A 25,826-nucleotide genomic window follows, 5' to 3' on the forward strand; every position below is an offset into this window, starting at 1 on the left:
GTGTTTGCATTTACAAAAGAAGGTGCAGGTATAAATAGATTACTGTACAGATAAATATAAAGTACTTCTGATTCTGATATTGCACTTTTGCATATGCATCCATGTTTACAGATGTAATGTTATATTAAGTTAAAGTACCAATGATTGTCACACACACACACACACACACTAGGTGTGGTGAAATGTGTCCTCTGCATTTGACCCATCCCCTTGTTCATCCCCTGGGAGGTGAGGGGAGCAGTGAGCAGCAGCGGTGGCTGCGCCCGGGAATCATTTTTGGTGATTTAACCCCCAAGTCCAACCCTTGATGCTGAGTGCCAAGCAGGGAGGTAATGGGTCCCATTTGTATAGTCTTTGGTATGACTCGACCGGGGTTTGAACTCACAACCTAACAATATCAGGGCAGACACTCTAACCACTAGGCCACTGAGTAACTTTTGCATATCCATCCACGTTTACAGATGTATGTTATATTGTCTTTGTAGTCCAGCGAATTAATCCGTTGTTGGGGGGAATTGAGGGGATATTATGATGCGTTCAAGAGTCTTATGGCCTGGGGAAAGAAGCTGAAGAAGCTCAAATGTATGAGGACATGCGTCTCCTGGTGGCCCAAAATCAAATAATGTTATTACAGGCATATCCTGGACGGCTATATGGGTGCCTGTGTCAACTACCAGCTGATACGGGGGCAGACAAGCAGGGTGGTGGTTAGCGGGAGTTGAATGAGATGTGCGTGTGTACAACACTCGCCAGGGATGATGTTACTGTTGTGCTGTTGCTTGCTACAAATGGAAAAATAAAGTTATCGTTCTGCAAGGCAAAACTGTCGTCTTTTCCACGAGTCAAGTCAGTGCCGTCACAGACGCCCGCCTGTGGTCATTGATGGATGGCAAAGCTCGAGACGTTCCGCAATGTTGCTGTTCGGCAGCCAACGGCAGGACCAAGTTTATTTGCTTCTGCTCCTCTGAAAGGACAGAATAAACTGTTTTTGGTTCGCTGTAGTGGCTGCTGGTGGCAAGAGCTCTGTCCTCTTCTGTCATCCTTTTGTGTTCCTGGTGTTTCGCTTTTTTTTTGCCTTTTGGTTCGGGAACCTTCGGGACTGTGCGGCAAGGGGTGGCACTTTCGTGACTTCTACGATGCTTTTTTGTGGGCTTCTGTATCTGCCTTCTGAGAGTCTTTTGGCCGTGGGGACCAGCTGCTGGTTCTCTGCCACACCAGAGTCCGTTTGGAGAGACTGGAGGAGATGCGGATGAAGAGACAGGGCTGCGGAGCTGGCGCCGGGACAGACGGGCTTCACGGTGTCTTGGCTGAATGAGCAGGTATCGGACGCCTCGGTCTCCTTGGACGCATCCTCGCTCATCCATGCGGACTGGACACTAGCCGAGAGTTGGTGGGCGGCCGAGGGTGGAGTCGGCTTTTGAAGAAGTGTCAAAAGATGGAGCTAACTGTTTTCCTGACATTCAGACTTTACCTAAATCAATACAGCATCTCCTTATCCGGAAACAACAACACCTGAAATGTGTCCCGTGAAAAACCGTCCGACCGAAACTCTAATAACTAAAGCTTCTTGGGTGAATAATGTAAACTCACTACACCGGTATGTTTTAGTGCTTTCATGGCGAGTTTACTGACATATATAAGTAAGAACTTTACGCTACTTTATATTAGAAATGGCAACAGCGGAGGATGAATGTCACATAACAAGAAGATAGAGGAAAAAGAAGAAGCTTATTGACTACGGTTTCAACACGGACTACAAAGGCGGATGCACGCAATTTTTCAGGATTTATGCAGATCCCAAATACAGATCAGCAGGTACCAGAAGGTAAGAAAAGTCTTGGTTGAATGAGCAGGTATCGGACGCCTCGGTCTCCTTGGACGCATCCTCGCTCATCCATGCGGACTGGACAGTGGCCGAGAGTTGGTGGGCGGCCGAGGGTGGAGTCGATTCCCTTGTTTGCTTTGTTGGGTCTGCTCCTGTCTCTGGAGCAAACCCAACAAAGCAAACGAGGGAGCGGACGATGGCGTGGAACACCGCAGAGGCCACCACAGTGCGTGTGGGTGTTGAAATTATGTTTTTGTTTGGTTGCTTGTAGGGGTGTAACGGTACACAAGAATTTCGGTCCGGTACGTACCTCGGTTTAGAGGTCACGGTTCGGTTCATTTTCGATAAAGTAAGAAAACAACAAAATATACATGTTTTGGTTATTTATTTACCAAATTTGTAAACAATGGCATAACATTGGAGAGGGTCCATTGCCAGGGTTAATGTGGTCAACATATATAAAATAAAAACAAAATAATATAAGGCTCAGAATGGTTTCTTAACAAAACCTTTCTACATATAAAGTGCTTTTTTTGATTGATTGATTGCGACTTTTATTAGTAGATTGCACAGTACAGGACATATTCCGTACAATTGACCACTAAATGGTAGCACCTCAATAAGTTTTTCAACTTGTTTAAGTCGGGGTCCACATTAATCAACATTAAACTGCCTCAAGTTGTTGCTCAGATTAAATAAAATGACAAAACTTTTCTTCTACATATAAAAAGTGCAACATTAAACAGTTTCAAGTCAACTCAGCCTCAGATTAACTTTTCTTCCCCCCCCCCAGCCTGGCTAACTTGGCAGTAAGAGGATATATTGGCTCATTGTTCTTCCACCATAGAAGTGGGTCAAAATCTAGTTTTTAATGCAATATGGACTTATATCTGCTGCTATAAAAACATTTGTTATTGCTTTAGCCCTGCCTGATTCGCCGAAGAGAGGCTACTTGAATGCGGTAATGACGCTTCAAATGGGTTAGCATGTGTTATGAGAGTAGCGTATGTGTGTGTGTGGCCCTTTAATATGTGACAGCATGTGAGGTGAGTGTGTGGGCGAGCGAGGTGAGGGACCGGTAGCGTGAGTGGCTAGTGTTTTGTTGGATTGGCTGTGTGCAAGACCTCAATAAAGCCACAATTTGCAACTAACCGCCGGACTCGTCATTTACCCTGGAGTCCGGAGCTGTGGAGACCCACTGTCGGGTAGAGTGAAGGGTGTTGCCCCCGAGAATACATCAGCCCTGGAGGAGTGTCTCCCCTGTGCTCCTCGACTACGGTCTGGGAGCCGGAAGCAGGAAAGGTGCAACACATGTTTGACGCGCTGTCAGAAGCAGCTGCTGAACAATGTCGGCAAACCTCCGTCCTCCATTGTTGTATCGCGCAGCCAAAGTGTTGCCAAACGGGAGATCTTAACGAGGCAGGAGGGTCTTCCAGCTCTGGCTTTTACTTGTTGTCCTAGCCTGGTCGCTGCTAGCATGTGTACTCGTTCGGTACACCTCCGAACCGAACCGAAACCCCCGTACTGAAGCGGTTCAATACAAATACACGTACCGTTACACCCCTAGTAGCTTGTCTATGCATGGTGCAATCGTGTGTGTGCGCAATGTATATTATTGGTTGATTATTTTTTTGTTTTTTTGTTTTACTTTTTGTTTTTTTGTTTTTTGCCGGAGTGGCAACTGGTTGCATCATTTCTGCTCTTTTAATGTCTTTAATTTCCCTTGTTTCCTTTGATGATTCCCTCCTACACACATGTTTATGTGTGCTATGGCTATGAGGTTTTTTTCCCCCTGCCTCTGTCTGGACCCCCTTTCCAGGGGCCCAGGCTTAGACTGATTTTTTTTTTTTTCCTGCTTGTGACCACTACTTTACTATACTATATAGAATAGTGGACCGTTTAATTCAATAATGTATATTTCCCACTCAAGACAAAACATATTTTCACTTACTGTGTTTCATAGTCGAACCTCGGATTCAGGAGGAACAGTGTGGTTTTTGTCCTGGTCGTGGAACTGTGGACCAGCTCTATACTCTCGGCAGGGTCCTTGAGGGTGCATGGGAGTTTACCCAACCAGTCTACATGTGCTTTGTGGACTTGGAGAAGGCATTCGACCGTTTACCCCGGGAAGTCCTGTGGGGAGTGTTTAGAGTATGGGGTAATGGACTGTCTTATTGTGGCGGTTCGCTCCCTATATAATCAGTGTCAGAGCTTGGTCCGCATTGCCGGCAGTAAGTCGGACCCTTTGCCAGTGAGGGTTGGACTCCGCCAGGGCTGCCCTTTGTCACCGATTCTGTTCATAACCTTTATGGACAGAATTTCTAGGCGCAGTCAAGGCGTTGAGGGTATCTGGTTTGGTGGCTGCAGGATTAGGTCTCTGCTATTTGCAGATGATGTGGTCCTGATGGCTTCATCTGGCCAGGATCTTCAGCTCTCACTGGATCGGTTCGCAGCCGAGTGTGAACCGACTGGGATGGGAATCAGCACCTCCAAGTCCGAGTCCATGGTTCTCGCCCAGAAAAGGGTGGAGTGCCATCTCCGGGTTGGAGAGGAGATCTTGCCCCAAGTGGAGGAGTTCAAGTACCTCGGAGTCTTGTTCACGAGTGAGGGAAAAGTGGATCGTGAGATCGACAGGCGGATCGGTGCGGCGTCTTCAGTAATGCGGACGCTGTATCGATCCGTTGTGGTGAAGAAGGAGCTGAGCCGGAAGGCAAAGCTCTCGATTTACCGGTCGATCTACGTTCCCATCCTCACCTATGGTCATGAGCTTTGGGTCATGACCGAAAGGACAAGATCACGGGTACAAGCGGTCGAAATGAGTTTCCTCCGCCGGGTGGCGGGGCTCTCCCTTAGAGATAGGGTGAGAAGCTCTGTCATCCGGGGGGAGCTCAAAGTAAAGCCGCTGCTCCTCCACATCGAGAGGAGCCAGATGAAGTGGTTCGGGCATCTGGTCAGGATGCCACCCGAACGCCTCCCTCAGGAGGTGTTTCGGGCACGTCCGACCGGTAGGAGGCCACAGGGAAGACCCAGGACACGTTGGGAAGACTACGTCTCCCGGCTGGCCTGGGAACGCCTCGGGATCCCCCGGGAGGAGCTGGACCAAGTGGCTGGGGAGAGGGAAGTCTGGGCTTTCCTGCTTAGGCTGCTGCCCCCGCGACCTGACCTCGGCTAAGCGGAAGAAGATGGATGGATGGTGTTTCACACTACTACACACATGCAGTTTCTACATAAAATAAATTGAATGACAAGCTGTAGAACAAGGATGGACTCATTTTAGTAGTTGATGGTTTATGCATACCACGAATGATGTTTGAGAACGTCATGCTTTCCTTTTAATTTCGTGTGATTCTGTTTGTAGTAGCACAGGTGGTACATATTTATGTTGTAATCTTTCACGTGTACCATGGACAATAATGCATTTTATAATATTCAACAATAGCTTTTTTTTCCTGTCATCTGTATTGTTTTATGTTGATTTTTAACAGCATCATTGCTCCCTCAACTTGCTATTTATTACCTCGTGTTCTGCTTGATAAGCAAGTTTAGCAGGACTGAACACCTGCCTTATCGCAACCCTATTACCTTTTCTGCACAAGATACATGGTTTTTGATACATCTTGACTTTGCCATTGCATCCCTTTTTCCTTTCACAATGCACGTCTTTCTTCATATTTCAAGCATTGCATTTTCCCAATCGAGCGAGATCATTCTTCTTACATTTCTTTTTTCTTAAGTTATTTCTTCTGTGTCATCCCTCTCTGCAGCTCATGCCCGCAAGACACTTTATTTCATCTAGCTTTGAACTCTTTTTAATTTCGCCAAGTAGCGGTTTTTATTAACATATTTATTCATTTATGACTCCTCTTTAACCACTTTTGCGTATAGGCAGACCTTTATTCCTCCATTCTTTTCTCTTTTTTTCCCAGCAGCTCTCAACTCTCCACTAAGAATGGGTCTCACTAGTGCAATGTTAGTTTAATCCCTGCCACACTGTCAGAGACTATTTTCTCCGCTTCTTTTTCTTGCAATGGTTGCAATGCCGTTTTAGGCCTGCCTTTGTGACTCGATCCTTAGAATCTGTCTGGATGTTCTCTTTCCTTTACTGGCATTTGAGCTTGTTTCCTGCCTCGAGGGTCAAGGTGTCCATCTAGCCGTGGCATATAACCAACCTGTCCACGTCCAACCTGACGGGAACAACCTGTCAACGGCTGAACTTGTCCACTTAAATAACCTTCCCTTAAACCATATTTCATCAAGGACACCCATTGTATTTGACTGGTAGTATTGCATTGCAGAAGTAGAAGAGACAGCTGGGTGGGATTGTGAATTTTAGCTCTTGTAGGGTGAAAATGACAGCAAAGGAGAGAGTGTGTGATTTCATATGTACAGCAAGGTCAAGTTTTAAAACTTCTAGGTATGAGTACAGTCGTGGTCAAACGTTGTAATGAACATAATGTCAAGGCTGTCTTGAGTTTACAATAATTTCTACAACACTTATATTTTTGTGATAGTTATTGGAGCACATACTTGTTTGTCACAAAAAACATTCATGAAGTTTGGTTCTTTTATGTATTTATTATGGGTCTACTGAAAATATGACCAAATCTGCTGGGTCAAAAGTATACATACGGCAATGTTAATATTTGGTTACATGTCCCTTGGCAAGTTTCACTGCAATAAGGCGCTTTTGGTAGTGTCGGAGGCAGATATTTACATATATCCGAATTTAAGTGTTACTTCTTTTATTTCATTATCATATTACAAAACAGCTAGTGTTTTTCTTCCAATTGTGGTCTTTTGGTTGTCTGCAAATACTGTGTGCTTAACCTTGAGTGAGGAATGTAAGAAAGAGAGATACTCCTTTCGCTTATCTAGCCTTATGTCAAGGTGCGGAGGACAAAGGGCATGTGTTTTGGCTGGAGGGACATGACTGCGAGGGTGGGAGGGAGAGAGACTTGATAGGGGAGAGGGTTTTTCATGGGAGGGGGGCAGACCATCTTGGCGGCGCGATTGAATGTTCTCTGCTGGACTGGTCTCAATGTATTTACAAAGCTTTGCAAATATATTACAAAATACCTATTCTGTCTCTGGTGGTTTTTCTACTCAGCTTTAAGGGTCGTAAAGAGCTTGGGAGCGACTTGTGACTTGAATTCCCTGGGAGGAACAACTGGTCCAAACGCAACAGTAGCCATCCACAATCTTCTGGCCAGCTTCTGGTTGAATTTTTAACCACTCTTCTTGACAAAATTGGTGCAGTTCAGCTAAATGTGCTGGTTTTCTGACATGGCCTTGTTTCTTCAGCATTGTCCACACGTTTAAGTCAGGACTTTGGGAAGGCCATTCTAAAACCTTAATTCTAGCCAGATTTAGCCATTCCTTTACCACTTTTGACGTGTGTTTGGGGTCATTGTCCTGTTGGAACACCCAACTGCGCCCAAGACCCAACCTCCGGGCTGATGATTTTAGGTTGTCCTGAAGAATTTGGAGGTAATCCTCCTTTTTTGTTGTCCCATTTACTCTCTGTAAAGCACCAGTTCCATTGGCAGCAAAACAGGCACAGAACATAATACTACCACCACCATACTTGACGGTAGTTATGGTGTTCCTGGGATTAAAGGCCTCACCTTTTCTCTTCCAAACATATTGCTGGGTATTGTGGTCAAACAGCTCAATTTTTGTTTCATCCGACCACAGAACTTTCCTCCAGAATGTCTTATCTTTGTCCATGTGATCAGCAGCAAACTTTAGACGAGCCTTAAGGTGTCGCCTTTGGAGCAAAGGCTTCCTTCTTGAATGGTATTCTCTCAGTCCATGACGATGCAAAACACGCTTGACCGTGGATACTGACACCTGTGTTCCAGCAGCTTCCAATTCATTGCAGACCTGCTTTTTGGTGGTTCTCGGTTGACTCCTGATCATCCTAACCAAATCCATAATAAATTCATAAAAGAACCAAACTTCATGAATGTTTTTGTGACAAACAAGTATGTGCTCCAATCACTCTATCACAAAAAAATAAGAGTTGTAGAAATTATTGGAAACTCAAGACAGACATGACATTATGTTCTTCACAAGTGTATGTAAACCTTTGACCCCGACTGTATGTGAGCTGTATGAATATAGACAGGTTTGTCTTCTAGGTTTATGAGTATTTTCAGCCCCACACTAGCATCACATATCCCACTTGTATTCTCCTCTTCTGTTCCTCCCTGAATTCGATGAGTAGCACACTCAAGGGTGGACTCATAGGTGCTGAACTTTTGTCATAAGTGTCCTGTCCTTGTATGCATTATACTTATCCGTCTCTTGTTTTCTCAGATGCCAAAGAGATTGTGCTGAAAGCTCAGATTCTGGCTGGTGGGAGAGGCAAGGGTGTGTTCGACAGTGGCCTCAAAGGCGGAGTGCACCTTACTAAGGAGTGAGTACGCCCCTTTATGAATACGTTTTTTTAATGTTTTTTTTTTATTCGATTGAGGTTGCTCTCGAGACACAAATGCACAAAAGTCAGATTTATCTGGGCTGAAAAGAAATGCCAGTTTTTTTTCTTATTTTACTGCAGCATTGTTTGCAGTAGCAGTGATGTATTTGTGTCATGTTGAGATTAAAGTTACAAAATGTATTACATTCTCAATTGAGAGCTCACTTTGACATTTTATGCATGTTATAAACACTTTTCAGATGATACATCGTGATGTACTACATATTATTTTCTCCTGTGTGTGTCTTTAATTCACTGTAAAAAGGCAAACTCATCCATCCATCCATCCATTTTCTACCGCTTATTCCCTATCTCAGCTACAATCGGGCGGAAGGCGGGGTACACCCTGGACAAGTCGCCACCTCATCCCAGGTTCATGTCATTGACAGTTGATTTTTGCAAGACTGTCCGGTAGGGATGTCCCGATCCGATATTTGGATCGGATCGGCCGCCAATATTTGCCAAAAAATGCGTATCGGCAAGGCATGGGAAAATGCCGATCCAGATCCAGTTTTTAAAAAAAACTCCGGTCCGTGTTTTCCAACGCACCTATCTAAACAATACATTCCCCTTTTCTGCTGCTCCCTAATTTCCGTTCCGCATTTTCCAGCACACCTTCAACACATCCACAGGTCTGTGAATTCTCACGCAGTTGCTTTTAGCTGCTGGCATTACACGACAGGCTCTTCTCACTCTTTCCTGTGTCTCCTTCTCACAGACAGCAAGCGCACCTTCTTACACACGTCACATACTGTCACGACATACGTCACATACGTATACGTCCTCCCCGAGCAGAGAGGTAGCAGCATGGCTAACGTTAGCCGTGATGCTAGCGCAGCCGTGCTAGCAATGCTCCCTCTAAGGTGCGCACCTTTGCAATTGCGCACGGCAAATCTATGACACGCACAAAATCAAATAAAAAAATAAGCGCATAACAATTTTCGACACACGGACACGACAGAGAAAACAGTTTTCGTCATCATTGTTCAAATATTGTAACGTCTGTCGAGACGCTTATCTCCATTCGGTGCCACACGTCCACACCATCAAAATGCCGAGGCAAACATTTCCAGATCAACACCGTATGAAAAAATGAGTTTTTTAGTTGTGATTTCCTTCTCTGCATGAAAGTTTAAAAGTAGCATATATTAATGCAGTATGAAGAATAATGTTTTAATGTAGACACATAGAATCATCATACTGCTGTGATTATATGCATCAAGTGTTCATTCAAGGCTAAGGCAAAATATCCACATATATATGGTGTATCGTGACATGGCCTTAAAATATCGCAATATTAGAAAAAGGCCATATCGCCCAGCCCTAGTTCAATGATGCCATTTCTGTTTGTCATGTATAATTTTGTCTATTTTGTGTTTATCCTTGAATAAACAGGTCAGTTTCTTGTTACCAACCATTGTGTATTATTCAAACTCCCCTAATTCAGCTGGCTAGTTGTTATCAAGAGTACTAAAACCCTTTTCAACATGATTCTGACAACTAAGTAGGCTAAATAACTTTAAACTTTAATACATGCTCGGATAGGCCAGTATCGGTATCGGTCAGTATTGGTATCGGATCGGAAGTGCAAAAACAATATCGGTATCGGATCGGAAGTGCAAAAACCTGGATCGGGACATCCCTACTGTCCGGCCAAGAGACGCAACCACAACTTTAAAAACACATTATTTAACACCAGGAATGTGCCGATTGAACGGCCACCAATCAGTATTTGGCGATTTTCGGGAAAAACTACATGATCACTATTGACAATTAATGCCTTCTAATGGGGATCACAAACACCGATCCCCTTTGGCTGACATTTTATTTATTTGTAGTCCTCTAGGTAGCAGCTAATTAAATGTTTCCATACACAGTGTGAAGCCCCTCCTCTCAGCTAAGAATTATCACCTCCATCACGGCAAATAAACTGATTTTCTTACTATCTTAGATATCATCATCAATTATCATTATCATGGAGGAGAATGCTGGACATATTTCATGCCGATGGCAAGCTAGATAGATAGATGGATAGATAGATATACTTTAATAATCTTCTAGGGGAAATTCAGGTATATCTCATAGCTCACACAATGAAATATGTACACGTTAAAATAATGAGAATACAAACTACCGTATTTTTCGGACTATAAGTCGCACTTTTTTTTCATAGTTTGGCCGGGCTCCAGTAAGACTTATATATGTTTTTTCCCTTCTTTATTATGCATTTTCGGCAGGTGCGACTTATACTCCGAAAAATACGGTATAAAACCAGGCTAAAATAAAGATAAAAGGGCGTTGGTTCCATCTAAAAAAAAAAAAGTTAAAAACACTGCAGAGTCTCACGATCATCAGGAAGGTTTGCTAAAATAACCGCTAAGCGAGCGTTAAACATCACCAACAATAAGTGCGTAGTAAACTTTAAGAATTGTAAATTTAACCGCCTTGCAGCAGATAAGTAAGCCGATATTAACATAAATAAACAATTAAATTAATTAGAGTCAAGAGAAAGGATAATCTAACACATTCTGTTAGTGTGTCAGCATTGTCACAGTCAGTACAAGACACGTCAAAGCAGGTCAGATCGATCCATAAATTGGTGGTGTCGATACCAAGGGGAGCATCAGTATATGATCTATACTGGGAGTGATGGTTATGGTTAAAAAAAATTCCGAACATGTAAACAGATACAATGTGATACGTCATGTAATAATTACATATGTTCATTTCTCTTTACATGTTTCGAAAATTAGTAAGAAGAAGCAAAGCATATTTAATCCGACCCCTTATCCAAGTCATAGCAATTACTAACATAATTGTTCACTTCCTGTTCTGATCTGGGATTTGTAATAAAATGTACACCAATGATTACAACAGTTTTCTTAATAGTTAAGCCAGTCATGATTAACATATGAGACAAATATCTAATTTTAATTCCGCTCGAATGCAGCTGAGATAGGCTCCAGCACCCCCCGCGACCCCAAAAGGGACAAGCGGTAGGAAATGGATGGATGGAAATTTTAATTAGGTCGATATTTTCTCAACATAATTTTTGGGATGTTTCTGTTAATGTTCACACACTCAGGGATCCCTGGACACAGGAGGAATGTGAAGGCAATAACCAAAGCAAGTAAATGAGTAATGGATAATTTAGGACCAAAACACTTAAAACAAGTAAAACACTCTAACATAAAATCTGCTTCGTGAGAAGAATTATCTTGTCAGACAAAAAATAAGCAATTATCACCCTTATTTGAGATATTTAATCTTACTTAGATTTCAGTTTTTGCAGTGTAAATTGGTATAGACCCGGTCAAAGTTCCATCTAAGCCACCCACGTGATACTACTCAACCAATCAAATCGGTCGGTGGCGCAGTGGAAGAATGGCCGTGCGCAACCCAAGGGTCCCTGGTTCAATCCCCACCTAGTACCAACCTCGTCATGTCCGTTGTGTCCTGAGCAAGACACTTCACCCTTGCTCCTGATGGGTGCTGGTTAGCGCCTTGCATGGCAGCTCCCTCCATCAGTGTGTGAATGTGTGTGTGAATGGGTAAATGTGGAAGTAGTGTCAAAGCGCTTTGAGTACCTTGAAGGTAGAAAAGCGCTATACAAGTACAACCCATTTATCATTTATTTATCATTCCAGGCACTAAACAAACATGGCGTGTCTAAGAAAATACAATTGGACAGCGGAAATTGAGCGTTCAAACCGGTGCTGGAAGCAATTTTCCCGAACTGGATGTCAAATTTTAGTTCATACTATAGATGTCCAATAATGGCTTTTTTGCCGATATCTGATATTCCGATATTGTCCAACTCTTAATTACCGATTCCGATATCAACCGATACCGATATAAACAGTCGTGGAATTAACACATTATTATGCTTAATTTTGTTGTGATGCCCCGCTGGATGCATTAAACAATGTAACAAGGTTTTCTAATATAAATCAACTCAAGTTATGGAAAAAAATGCCAACATGGCACGGTCAAATTTATTATTGAAGTCACAAAGTGCATTATTTTTTTAACGTGCTTCAAAACAGCAGCTTGGAATTCGGGAGAGCATGAGGAGGTTGAGGTGGGCGGGGTTGGGGCGGCGGGGTTGAGGTTGGGGGGGGGGGGGGGGGGTAGATGGGGGTGTATATTGTAGCGTCACGGAAGAGTTAGTGCTGCAAGGGGTTCTGGGTATTTGTTCTGTTGTGTTTATGTTGTGTTATGGTGCGGACTTTCTCCCGAAATGTGTTTGTCATTCTTGTTTGGTGTGGGTTCACAGTGTGGCACATATTAGTAACAGTGTTAAAGTTGTTTATACAGCCACACTCAGTGTGACCTGTATGGCTGTTGACCAATTATGCCTTGCATTCACTTGTGTGTGTGAAAAGCTGTAGATATTATGTGATTGGGCCGGCACGCTAAGGCAGTGCCTTTAAGGTTTGTTGGCGCTCTGTACTTCTCCCTATGTCCGTGTACCACTACGTAAAGCGGCGTTTTAAAAAGACATACATTTTACCTTGTGAAACTGATACTGATAATTTTGAAACCGATACCGATAATTTCCGATATTACATTTTAAAGCATTTATCGGCCGACCGATATTATCGGACATCCCTAGTTAATACCCCTTGCATAGACTACGGTTGTGGTCCTCACATTGTATTGCGTTGATGCCCAGATTGTCTATTTAATAACACTTTGTTTTTGTGTTTGATTTTCCTTAGCATTCTTCTTTTTTGAGAACGTGTTTATGAGAAAGGTTACAATAAAACGTATATTACCTGTCCTCTAGCCCTGCTGTTGTTGGTGAACTGGCCAATAAGATGTTGGGTTACCATCTAACTACCAAGCAGACACCTAAAGATGGAGTGAAAGTGAAAACGGTAAGTTGTTAAGAGTTGCAGGGGTAATAATACACTTCCTGGCCCAAAAAAAAGGTCACCACCTTGATTTAAATGAGCTAATAGTGTCATCCATGTTGTAATTTTTAGCGCTTCCATATCGAGTCTACTGATGGATATAAGTTTGACCTATAGGCTACTTTTTTATTAGAAATGGCAACAGTGAAGGATTTTAGCATGCATGTACATACGTACAGTCGCGATCAAAAGTTTACATACACTTGTAAAGAACATAATGTCATGGCTGTCTTGAGTTTCCAATAATTTCTACAACTCTTATGTTTTTTGTGATAGAGTGATTAGAGCACATACTTGTTTGTCACAAAAAACATTCATGAAGTTTGGTTCTTTTATGAATTTATTATGGGTCTACTGAAAATGTGACCAAATCTGCTGGGTCAAAGGTAAACATACAGCAATGTTAATATTTGGTTACATGTCCCTTGGCAAGTTTCACTGCAATAAGGCACTTTTGGTAGCCATCCACAAGCTTCTGGCAAGCTTCTGGTTGAATTTTTGACCACTCCTCTTGACAAAATTGGTGCAATACAGCTAAATGTGTTGGTTTTCTCACATGGACTTGTTTCTTCAGCATTGTCCACACGTTTAAGTCAGGTCTTTGGGAAGGCCATTCTAAAACTTTAATTCTAGCCTGATTTAGCCATTCCTTTACCACTTTTGACGTGTGTTTGTGGTCATTGTCTTGTTGGAACACCCAACTGCGCCCAAGATCCAACCTCCGGGCTGATAATTTTAGGTTGTCCTGAAGATTTTGGAGGTAAATCTCCTTTTTCACTCATATTTTTGATTCTATACTCGCTAAACACATATTCTTACAAACACTTGAGTGCTGTCATAGAGATGATATTTTGACTAGATTTTTGCCTTAAAACCATTAGAGAGCTCCTGTAAGAACAGGCCTGGGCAATTATTTTGACTGGGGGGCCAAATTTAGAGAAAGAAATGTGTCTGAGGGCCGGTATATCTATTTTTAGGAACACTAATACAAAACCTCACAATAATGTCTGATTGAATGCTAAAAACGTTTTGACAGGCCGCCTTAAAAAACGGAATGGAATTTTAAATGTTTATATGAACGATAAAACACTGAATATTGACAACATATGAACGTCACACCCCCTCTCGATCGACATATTTTACAATCAAGCAAAACGCGACAAAAATGCGACAAACAGTGAAATGTGAACGCAAAGGGTAAAAATACAATATACAATCTGATATATAACTAAGCTTTAAAGCGTTTTTGTGAAAATCTCCTTCCACGTCTGTCCCTGACACCCACATTTCAGGCTGACATTCTGTGGAAGCGCTCCCCACAGCTGCTCTGACTTAGATTACCATAGTAACTAATTAATTACCATAGTAACTAGTATATCATGCAAAAGCGCAGATTCCAACCATTGAAATACTTTGTATAGTTCAAGACTTACGGTCATTTGAAAACATCACTGCACATCATAATGGCAGCTAGTTTCCATCTTAAAGATCTAAAAAAATTATTTGGGAATGTCCGGCGGGCCAGATTGTAATAACGGGCCGCATGTGGCCGCCGGGCCTTTATTTGCCCAGGTCTGTGTAAGAATGACACAACTCAAGACGAACAGTGAAAGCAAAAGTCCGGCCTCCTAGTCCTTAGCTTTATGGAACTGTGGCCCCCTAAACAATTAAGGCTATGTCTACACTAAGACAGATAACCCTTTAAACGAATGATTATTTAACCTAAGTACCGTTTCAGCCACACTCACCCATCGTTTAAGGTCACCCTCCTCGGACAATTTTTTACACGGGTAAGTGCGCCGTGTGTTATGATCCGCTGCCCGGATCATATTTTTGTTTTTGTTTTCAAGTCACTTGTGTTTTCAGCACCTCTTGAGTTTGTTTCTGTTGCCATGACGGCAGATTATAGTCACCTGCCTCTGGTTAGTGTCCCGGACGCGCACCTGTTGCCCGGGCACTAATCAGAGGGCTATTTAGTTTACGCGCTGGCCTCATTCGGTCTGTTGGTTTTGTTTGCTCTACGCAACAAGTTACGTTCTTGGTTTCTCTCATAGTCTGCATTTTTGATGTTAGCATCTTTTGGCTACCCTCTTGTTTTCCGTGCCGTGGTGCACCGCGCAGCATTTTGTTCTGCAATCAGAATAAATCATTTATTCTCACCTGCAAGCCGCTTCCCTCTGCATCTTGAAAAGACAACCTCCGGCATCACAATGCCACGTAGGCGGAACAGAAAACCAACAGACCGAATGAGGCCAGCGCGTAAACTAAATAGCCCTCTGATTAGTGCCCGGGCAACAGGTGCGCGTCCGGGACACTAACCAGAGGCAGGTGACTATAATCTGCCGTCATGGCAACAGAAACAAACTCAAGAGGTGCTGAAAACACAAGTGACTTGAAAACAAAAACAAAAATATGATCCGGGCAGCGGATCATAACACCGTGTATTTCTTGAATCTCCGGCTCTTAGCTTTGTATGGACTCATCGATCGTTTACAAACTGAGTTCGGAGAGGAAGTGACCTCAGAGACAACGCGCCACAGCCAGCTTCATAATAAAGCGGTTTCGTAACTCAGAGCTAACCACTGGAAATATGGAGGAGAGTCATCCAGACATGTCCGTGTTTCTCCTTCCGTCTGTACAGACGCTTGAGGAAATCACACATGAATACCTTAAGAGAAAGCAATTGCAGCTATTTGGGATACAACACTTCTCAGACGGCAAGAGAACTTTCAAATGTCCAGGTCAGCTGTGATTCTACTTAGCAAAAAACTTTGTCCATTTGTCGAAGGAGAGTCAACGAGAATGCGGGCTCCCGTGAACGTGATAAAAAAGGTAGCGTGTGGTTTGTATTACCTGGCTGCCGAGGAAAGACTACAGAAAACATTGAATGCTTTTGGACTGACAAAGCAGACTGTATCCGTTATTGTCCACCATGTATGTCGCGGACTCGACGTCTAGGTCCAGAGTATATAAAGTCACCAAAAATGAATGGACAATGAAGGTGAAGGCAAAAGAGTGAGGAGTGTCCTGACCAGATATCTAGATCCCTAGATTGATTGATGTAAAATGTTCTTCATCACATTGTTTACTTTCACATGTCCATTAAAGATTTTATTAATTTATGATGTCTCAGGTGTGATTCACTAAAATAGGGCCCTACAACACACTGGATTCCAGTTAATTGAAACACCACAACACTGGATATTGTTCAGATAAGTTAAGTTTAATTTAGGGCTGCAACTAACGATTAATTTGATAATCGATTAATCTGTCGATTATTACTTCGATTAATCGATTAATAATCGGATAAAAGAGACAAACTACATTTCTATCCTTTCCAGTATTTTATTGAAAAAAAACCAACAGCATACTGGCGCCATGTTCTTTCAACTTGCCAAATAAAACAAGGAAAAATTTACAAAAATGCACAATTTTGACACCCCTGCTATAGATAATAAAAAATTAAATCTGATAAATGTATCGATAAAAAGCAGAGCCTGACTTTCTCGCTCTCTCTGTCTCTTCCCCTCCCTCACGAATGCTGCTGCACGCACAATTTGTTGTGTTTTTAACCTTCTTAACTCTGAACGTATATTGAAAATACACGCAACCCTAACTCAAAATGCCGGACATTTGAGGCATTTAAGAAACACCGCCCGACAGCCCCGCAAGAGAGGACATGTCCGGTGAAAAGAGGACGCATGGTCAGTCTATCCTAGCCTGTTAGCTGCTAGCATGCTAGCAGCGATCGGGTTCACGTTTGGTGAAACCAATCGCTGCTAGTCCTCTTTTGCTAGCATGCTAGCAGCTAACGGGCTAGGATAGACTGACCATACGTCCTCTTTTCACCGGACATGTCCTCTCTTGCGGGGCTGTTGGGCGGTGTTTCTTAAATGCCTCAAATGTCCGGCGTTTTGAGTATTGTTTACACAACGTGCAGTACGCTACTTAATATGTCTGTGTGGAAACTCGTTCGGTACACTTCCGTACCGAAACGAAACCCCCGTACCGAAACGGTTCGATACAAATACACGTACCGTTACACCCCTATTATTTTGATTATTGTTTCTCAAAAAATAAAAATAAAAAATAAAAAACGTAGCCTCTGCGCATAGCAGAGATCCAACGAATCAATGACTAAATTAATCGCCAACTATTTTTATAATCAATTTTAATCGATTTAATCGATTAGTTGTTGCAGCCCTAGCTTAATTTAAGAACTTGCACATAAAGCGACACTGTAAGTGACTATGACGTGCGCATTTTTCGTGCATGCGTACTAGGTTGCGTTGCGCCGGCTGACGGAGAGGGGAGGGGGTCTTAAACGATCATTGTGTGTGTATGGACAAGGATAAGGTTAGGTGTGATTTACTCTGGATAACCTTAGCCGGCTTAGTGTAGAAGGGGCCTAAGTTTAAATAGCCCTGTTGTAAGGCATCACCGGGTAAGCTCCATCATTGACCAGTGTTGAAGGACTAAACAGAGTGTGGTCCTTTTTATGTAGTCTAAACTTGTTCAGTCATATGACAGCCATGAGCTTAACTGTCAACTTTCCAATGAAGCTTGAATTCACTCCCAGGCCTGACTGCGCCCAAGAGCGAACAGCACTTGTGCATCTACTACATGCATTTGCTGTCAGAGGGCTGATAGAGGGATGGGCAGAGACGATGAGTCAGGGGTACAAAATACCTATAAAGATGTTCGGAGCTCCCCTTTTAAAGGGCGAAGTCCTCCAAGGTTATTTTGTTCTAATGGCTTGTCTGAATAAGGCACAGTGATGAGAATTGAAGATTAACTATTTATTTTACAAATGTAGTACCCTAAGTACAAACATTAGCAATACTAGCGCTGGAGAGTAGATCGAGCTCTTTGAAGTTCGACGCGTTCTCTATCGATGCTCCCACTCTTCAGTGCTATTGTCCAATCGCACACCCATCCCAAGTGGAGTTGCTTAGGTTTCAGCTAACAAAACCGAAAGTTAACCATGTCTGCTTTCGCTGCATCTCGTACTTCGCGCTTCTTGCCGCTATCAAAAAAACAGTTAAGATTCTATGAATCAGAATCAGAATAGTTTTTATTGCCATTGTTTGAGAACGGGTTCACAAACTAGGAATTTTTCTTGGTGCAATCGTATAACATAATGTTGTGTATTTGCAAAGATAAAAACAAAAGGTGTAATCTTTGTGTTTTATCTTTGTACAAAACAAAGTAAACAGGCAGTTTATAGCATTGCACTCTGCTATAAGGTGGACAATATTCCCCCAACAAAGACAATAGAAACAAAAAGCAGAATGAGGGTTTTTGCACTTCAACTAAACAGAACGGTCATAGGCCTGCTATAAATTACTGTGACGCAGAATCTGAATAACCACAAAATAAGAACACTGCCTTGTACCACAGAGGTTAGATCCGTCTATATTTCCTTTATTTTGAGACCCCCTTGAAAACAAGATACTGCAACTCAAGGGTGTATCCTAAATACAATTGAAATTGAAATGTTCTCGGTGTTGAATTGGAAGCAGAAAGAACAAGTGACGCACATATAAGATACCGTCTAATAAATACTCCTGTCCCCTTTTCTCCATTTTCAAATGTTTTTCTTTGTCTCTGCTGGACTTCTCAATGTACTTCTCCTCTAAGGCCATGACTACATTAAGTCGTTTAACCCCGTTTCAGCCACACTAAACCAGCGTTTGAGGTCCCCCTCCTCGGACAAATTTTTACACGGGTAAGTCAGCCGTGTAATTCTTGAATCTCCGGCTCTTAGCTTTGTATGGACTCATTGATCGTTTACAAAGTGAGTACGGAGAGGAAGTGACGCCAGAAAGACCACGCCCACACAGAAAGTGACATCAGAAAGAACGCGTCACAGCCAGCTTCATAATAATTATTATTATTATTAGCCTTTTTTTAACCAGGTAAAATCCCATTGAAATCAAAGATCTCTTTTCCAAGGGAGACCTGGCCAAGAGGGCAGCAGCAAGGTTACATTAAAAACAGTAAACAAATACATAAAACATCATATTTACAACATTAAAACTTGCTCACATGACACATGTGCATACAGACAAGGTAGACCGCAGTCCTTTCACAGAAGCTTTAAACTCATTCAACGTAACTAGGGTTTGAAGTTTAATATTCGATTGTAGGTTATTCCAAGCCTTCGGTGCTGAAAACCTAAATGCTTTCTTGCCCAGTTCAGTTCTTACTTTGGGGACGACAAATTGCAGAACATGCATTGAACGAAGATTGTGACTTCCTTGTTTCTTTGTTAAAAGACAAGACAGATAAGATGGAGTGACACCCAGAATGGTTTTGTAGATGAAAACAATAATAAAGCGGTTTCGTAACTCGGAGCTAACCACTGGAAATATTAAGGCGAGTCATGCAGACATGTCCGTGTTTCTCCTTCCGTCTGTACAGACGCTTGTGGAAATCACACATGAATACCTTAAAGGCAGCGATTGCAGCTATTTCGGATACAACACTTCTCAGACGGCAAGAGAACTTTCCAATGTCTGGCCGGGTCAGCTGTGTTTCTACTTAGCGAAAAACTTTGTCCATTTGTCGAAGGAGCGACAACGAGAATGCGGGCTCCTGTGGATGTGATAAAAAAGGTAGCGTGTGCTTTGTATTACCTGGCCGTCGAGGAAAACGGCGAATGCATTAGGACTGGCAAAGCAGACTGTATCAGTTATTGTCCGCCATGTATGCCGCAGACTCGACGTCTAGGTCCAGAGTGTATAAAGTCACCAAAAAGGAATGGACAATGAAGGTGAAGGCAAAAGAGTGAGGAGTGTCCTGACCAGATATCTAGATCCCTAGTTTGATTGATGTAAAATGTTCTTTATCACATTGTTTACGTGTCTAATAAAGATTTGATTGATTTATGATGGCTCAGGTGTGGTTCACTACAATAGGGCCCCACAGCACACGGGATTCCAGTTAATTGAAATACCACAACACTGGATATTGTTCAGATAAGTTACATTTAAGAACTTGCACACAAAGCAACACTGGAGGTGACTATAACGTGTGCATTTTCCGCGCATGCATACTAGGTCGCGTTGTGCTGGCGGACGGAGAGGGGCGGGGGTCTTAAACGGTGGCATTGTTGTGTGTGGACACGGATAAGGTTAGGTGTGATTTAAACTGGGCCTAAGTAGATATTCTTAATGTCTTCAGATTACTTCCTGTCTGCCAATTTTTACTTGTGCTTATTGTATTGGATCAAGTACTGAAATGTGGTATTTTGTGAATCCATTGCAATACCATATTTGCAATGCTCTAGGGGCTGTCCGCAAATTGTCTTTCATCAAGGCCACAGTTTGTGACCTCTATGCAATCATAACTGTGGTATTTTATGCAACCACAATCATTCATCAGCCAACACTCTCCTGCTGTCCATGTCCAGGTGATGGTCGCTGAGGCCTTGGACATTAGCAGGGAGACCTACTTTGCTATTCTAATGGATCGTGCCTGTAATGGTCCTGTCATGGTTGGAAGTCCCCAGGGAGGTATGGATATTGAGGAAGTAGCAGCCAGCACTCCAGAACTCATCTTTAAGGTATGCCAATAGTGGTGGTGACCACAGATCCCTTTCCCAAGGACCTCTTAATAACGCTAATGACAATGTAAACAATGAATAAATAAACATATCTGCCATTTGTACTTGATGCCATAGAACTTTTTATATTTCAAACATATCAGCTCAAGACATGTTTCATTATTCCCTTTGTTTTATAAGCACTGTAAAGTGCACTTAGTTAAACTTAACCATAATGATAATATTATTATTATTGCTTACTGCCTGGTATTAGAATTACTGGTGTAAACTAAGCATTGTAACACTGAGCCCTGGCTTTATGGCTACATTTGCAAGCACCTGTAGACAGACCTTTGGTGGCTTTCCGCCATTGTTTTGCCATCAACCATCCATTCATCCATCCATTTTCTACCGCTTGTCCCTTAAACTCCATATAACTGTCATCCACAACATAGTTGAGAATCACTGCTGTACATGCTATTGTTAAAGTGCTACTGTTACAACACATTGCATCACACACACTGAAATAGTGCATTCTAAACTTCCAAATTTGATTCCAATCAGAAAAGAACATATTTATTATTGTATATAGCGTATATACAGTATGTCAGCTTTTACTCATTGACTATCATGTTTGATTTTGTAATATCTGCTCCGTGTCATTACTAGGGATGTCCAATATTGGGTTTCTTAAAGGCCTACTGAAATGCGATTTTCTTATTTAAACGGGGATAGCAGGTCCATTCTATTTGTCATACTTGATCATTTCGCGATATTGCCATATTTTTGCTGAAAGGATTTAGTAGAGAACATCGACAATAAAGTTCACAACTTTTGGTCGCTGATAAAAAAGCCTTGCCTGTACCGGAAGTAGCAGACGATATGCGCGTGACGTCACAGGTTGTGGAGCTCCTAACATCTGCACTTTGTTTACAATCATGGCCACCAGCAGTGAGAGCGATTCGGACCGAGAAAGCGACGATTTCCCCATTAATTTGAGCGAGGATGAAAGATTTGTGGATGAGGAAAGTGAGAGTGAAGGACTAGAGGGCAGTGGGAGCGATTCAGATAGGGAAGATGCTGTGAGAGGCGGGTGGGACCTGATATTCAGCTGGGAATGACTAAAACAGTAAATAAACACAAGACTCTATTAGCCACAACACAACCAGGCTTATATTTAATATGCCACAAATTAATCCCGCATAACAAACACCTCCCCCCTCCCGTCCATATAACCCACCAATACAACTCAAACACCTGCACAACACACTCAATCCCACAGCCCAAAGTACCGTTCACCTCCCCAAAGTTCATACAGCACATATATTTCCCCAAAGTTACGTACGTGACATGCACATAGCGGCACACACGTACGGGCAAGCGATCAAATGTTTGGAAGCCGCAGCAGCATGCGTACTCACGGTACCGCGTCTGCGCATCCAACTCAAAGTCTTCCTGGTAAGAGTCTCTGTTGTCCCAGTTCTCCACAGGCCAAAGGTAAAGCTTGACTGTCATCTTTCGGGAATGTAAACATTGAAACACCGGCTCTGTTTGTGTTGCTGCAGTCGGTCGCAATACACCGCTGCCCACCTACAGCTTTCTTCTTTGCTGTCTCCATTGTTCATTGAACAAATTGCAAAAGATTCACCAACACAGAATACTGTGGAATTTTGCGATTAAAAACAGACGACTTAATAGCTGGCCACCATGCTGTCCCAAAACAATCTGTGACGCCCCTCCAGGCGTCATCATACCGAGACGTTTTCAGCAGGATGTTTCGCGCAAATTTTAAAATTGCACTTTAGTAAGTATTGACATGTGTTGCAATGTTAAGATTTCATCATTGATATATAAACTATCAGACTATGTGGTCGGTAGTAGTGGGTTTCAGTAGGCCTTTAACAATTTGACGATTTTGCTCAACACACCATTTCTGACACCGATGTATGCAGCAGCTCTTCCCTCAAACTAATGTCAGGTGACATGAGATATAAAATGAACACGTTATTCCTATTAAGTTACTTTGACAGCTTCTACTGTTATGTCACTGTATGCATTTCACAAATAAACACTGCAAATATACTACAGAATATAAAGAAAATGTGCCATGTTTATTTTACACATTTTGTGTCAAAAATAGTCATGAAAAATAATGAGCAACAGTCAAGCTAATTAATTTGTTCTACTATCAACAAAACGACTAGTCTTTGAATACATTCACAATTAAAAATAATGCTGATAACGGTGTAACTTGTAAAGCTGTACATTTATATCTAGTAAAAACATTTGCATAAGAACAAAGTATGAAACTATGTACCAACACAATCATTGGAACTATTGATTACTTGAGATTTCCACTTTTTAACACCTTCCTTTCTTTCACACAGGAAGTGAACTAAATTGAAACATGTAAATGTTATTGTGTGAATTAATTATCAGTTTTAGACATAGACGTGGAATTCAATATAAGCTTTGCTTTTTCCTACTCCTTATTAGACATGTTGAATTGTGCAAATGAAACCTGTTAAGCAGATCTGAAATAAATCATATCATATCATACCATTATTAACTGATAGTATAAGTCCCAAAACTTAGCATTTTTATGTCTCCATGCTTCACTGACAATGTTGATTCTTCAGGTGTTGTGATGTGGACTTATCACAATTTTAGGCTATTATTGGTCAATCAATGTTATTGGGCATATAAAATGTATATATATATATATATATATATATATATATATATATATATATATATATATATATATATATGGTAACACTTTAGTATGGGGAACATATGAACCATTTATTAGTTGCTTATTTACAGAGTTAGGGTTGGGGTTAGGGGTAGGGTTAGAGTTGGGGTTAGGGAAGACTCTTAGTTAATGGCTGACTGGTTATATAATAAAGCCATAAAGAATATAATAAGGCATTAATAAGTACTTAATAAGTACTTAATAATGACTAATTAACAGCCAATATGTTACTAATTTGTATGTTAATAAGCAACTAATTAATGGTTCATATGTTCCCCATACTAAAGTGTTACCATGTATGCAGAGGTGGGTAGAGTAGCCAGAAATTGTACTCAAGTAAGAGTACTGTTACTTTAGAGATTTATTACTCAAGTAAAAGTAAGGAGTAGTCACCCAAATATTTACTTGAGTAAAAGTAAAAAAGTATGTTGTGAAAAAACTACTCAAGTACTGAGTAACTGATGAGTAACATACACACTCATATCATATATATATATATATATATATATATATATATATATATATATATATATATATATATATATACATATATACATACATATACATTGATATATACAGTATATAATTTATAAGTATTTATTTTGCTGTTTTTGTTTACATGTTAAAGGTGTTTTAATGAATATACATGCATGTTTAACATATAGATTCCTTTCTTTAATGAAGACTAGAATATAAGTTGGTGTATTACCTGATTCTGATGACTTGCGTTGATTGTAATCAGACAGTCGTGATGATAACGTCCACGTTTTCAAATGGAGGAGAAGAAAAGTTCCTCCTTTCTGTCTAATACCACATGAAAGTGGTGGGTTTTTGGCATCCTATTTGTCCAGCTTCCATATTCGTTTTTATACACTTTACAAGAAATATATTGGTGTCAAACTCCGTAGCTTGCTAGCTTGTTTACGCTGGCTTTCGGAGACTCTTGTTTTGAAAGCGCAGGCGCGATGGCGCGGCACTTTTATTGTGAAGACAGGAACGTCCTCATGTGCGGTCAGTCTTGAGGCTTTTGACGGTACGGTTGAAATAAAACAAGTATCTTTTTTCCTTCACACTTTTGATTGATTGATTTGAACTTTTATTATTAGATTGCACAGTACAGTACATATTCCGTACAATTGACCACTAAATGGTAAACACCCCAATAAGTTTTTCAACTTGTTTAAGTCAGGTCATGTGACCACCTGGCTCTGTTTGATTGGTCCAACGTCTCCAGTGACTGCATCTGATTGGTGGAACGAAGTGAAACGTCACCAGTAAGGCAGGCACTTTGAAGGTCTGTCTGACAGACCAAAACAAACAAAGCGTGCATTAACAGATCGATAAAAATTAGTAGTGAGTAGCGAGCTGAATGTAGATAAAAGTAGCGGAGTAAAAGTAGCGTTCCTTCTCTATAAATATACTTAAGTAAAAGTAAAAGTATGTTGCATTAAAACTACTCTTAGAAGTACAATTTATCCCAAAAGTTACTCAAGTAGATGTAACGGAGTAAATGTAGCGCGTTACTACCCACCTCTGCATGTATGTATATATATATATATATATATATACACATATATATATATTATAATAATAATAATAATAATTGTGTTTGAGCCAATCACTGTGACCTTTTTCTCTTCTGGTCCTCAACCCCTCCCCCACCCCCCCCTCCAAATTTCATAGGAAGTCGTAGATATATTCGAAGGTGTACAAGATGACCAGGCACTTCGCATGGCAACTAATTTGGGCTTCAAAGGATCTCTACAGAGACAGGTAATGAGCACCGTGCGCTATAAAGTCCCAATGCTAAAAGTAATCAGAAGAAACTGAGACACTCACACACTGATATACTGTATATACAGTTTATTGTATACTCTGCATGCACACAGACAGCAGCATGATTATTTATAGACCGATCAAACTTGCTATTATTAGTTTTTCCAAAGGCATGCTGTGACATGTCAGTGCACCAGGCACGCTTGCCAGAGAGTCAGCTGTCACTGCTGGCAGTGATGTACAGTTTGGTATTTCCCTCAATTGCTTTTAAAGGGGAAAATACACCCTGCCATCAAGTTTAATTGAAAGCAAGACCCTTTGTATTTGTATCCGCATGAGCAAGAGTAACATTAAAATGCAAATCAGTTTGCAAAGACTTAAATTGTGTGTTACATAGATGGATAATTCTTAGATAAATGAGAAGGTCTTCTCCTGTTTCCAGAAACTATGATAATTGCCTTTTGTTTTTGATCAAATTAATTCTAAACAAACTCAAGACTGTGACAGCGAAGGTGATCTGCCATGTTTTG

The 25,826-nt window shown here is 41.5% G+C and overlaps 1 protein-coding gene across 1 annotated transcript in view; it reads left to right on the forward strand.

Annotated features, from left to right (window-relative positions):
- The window catches only part of suclg2 (succinate-CoA ligase GDP-forming subunit beta), a 225,449-nt gene that overhangs the window by 78,285 nt on the left and 121,338 nt on the right, over positions 1 to 25,826 (forward strand). The window contains exons 3-6 of the mRNA XM_061923823.2: positions 8,144 to 8,243; positions 13,093 to 13,183; positions 20,634 to 20,786; positions 25,204 to 25,293. Coding sequence (XP_061779807.1) covers positions 8,144 to 8,243; positions 13,093 to 13,183; positions 20,634 to 20,786; positions 25,204 to 25,293 — 434 coding nt within the window. The remainder of the gene's footprint in view (positions 1 to 8,143; positions 8,244 to 13,092; positions 13,184 to 20,633; positions 20,787 to 25,203; positions 25,294 to 25,826) is intronic.

This window comes from Nerophis lumbriciformis, linkage group LG28 (assembly GCF_033978685.3).
Source record: "Nerophis lumbriciformis linkage group LG28, RoL_Nlum_v2.1, whole genome shotgun sequence".
NCBI classification, from domain to species: Eukaryota; Metazoa; Chordata; class Actinopteri; order Syngnathiformes; family Syngnathidae; genus Nerophis; species Nerophis lumbriciformis.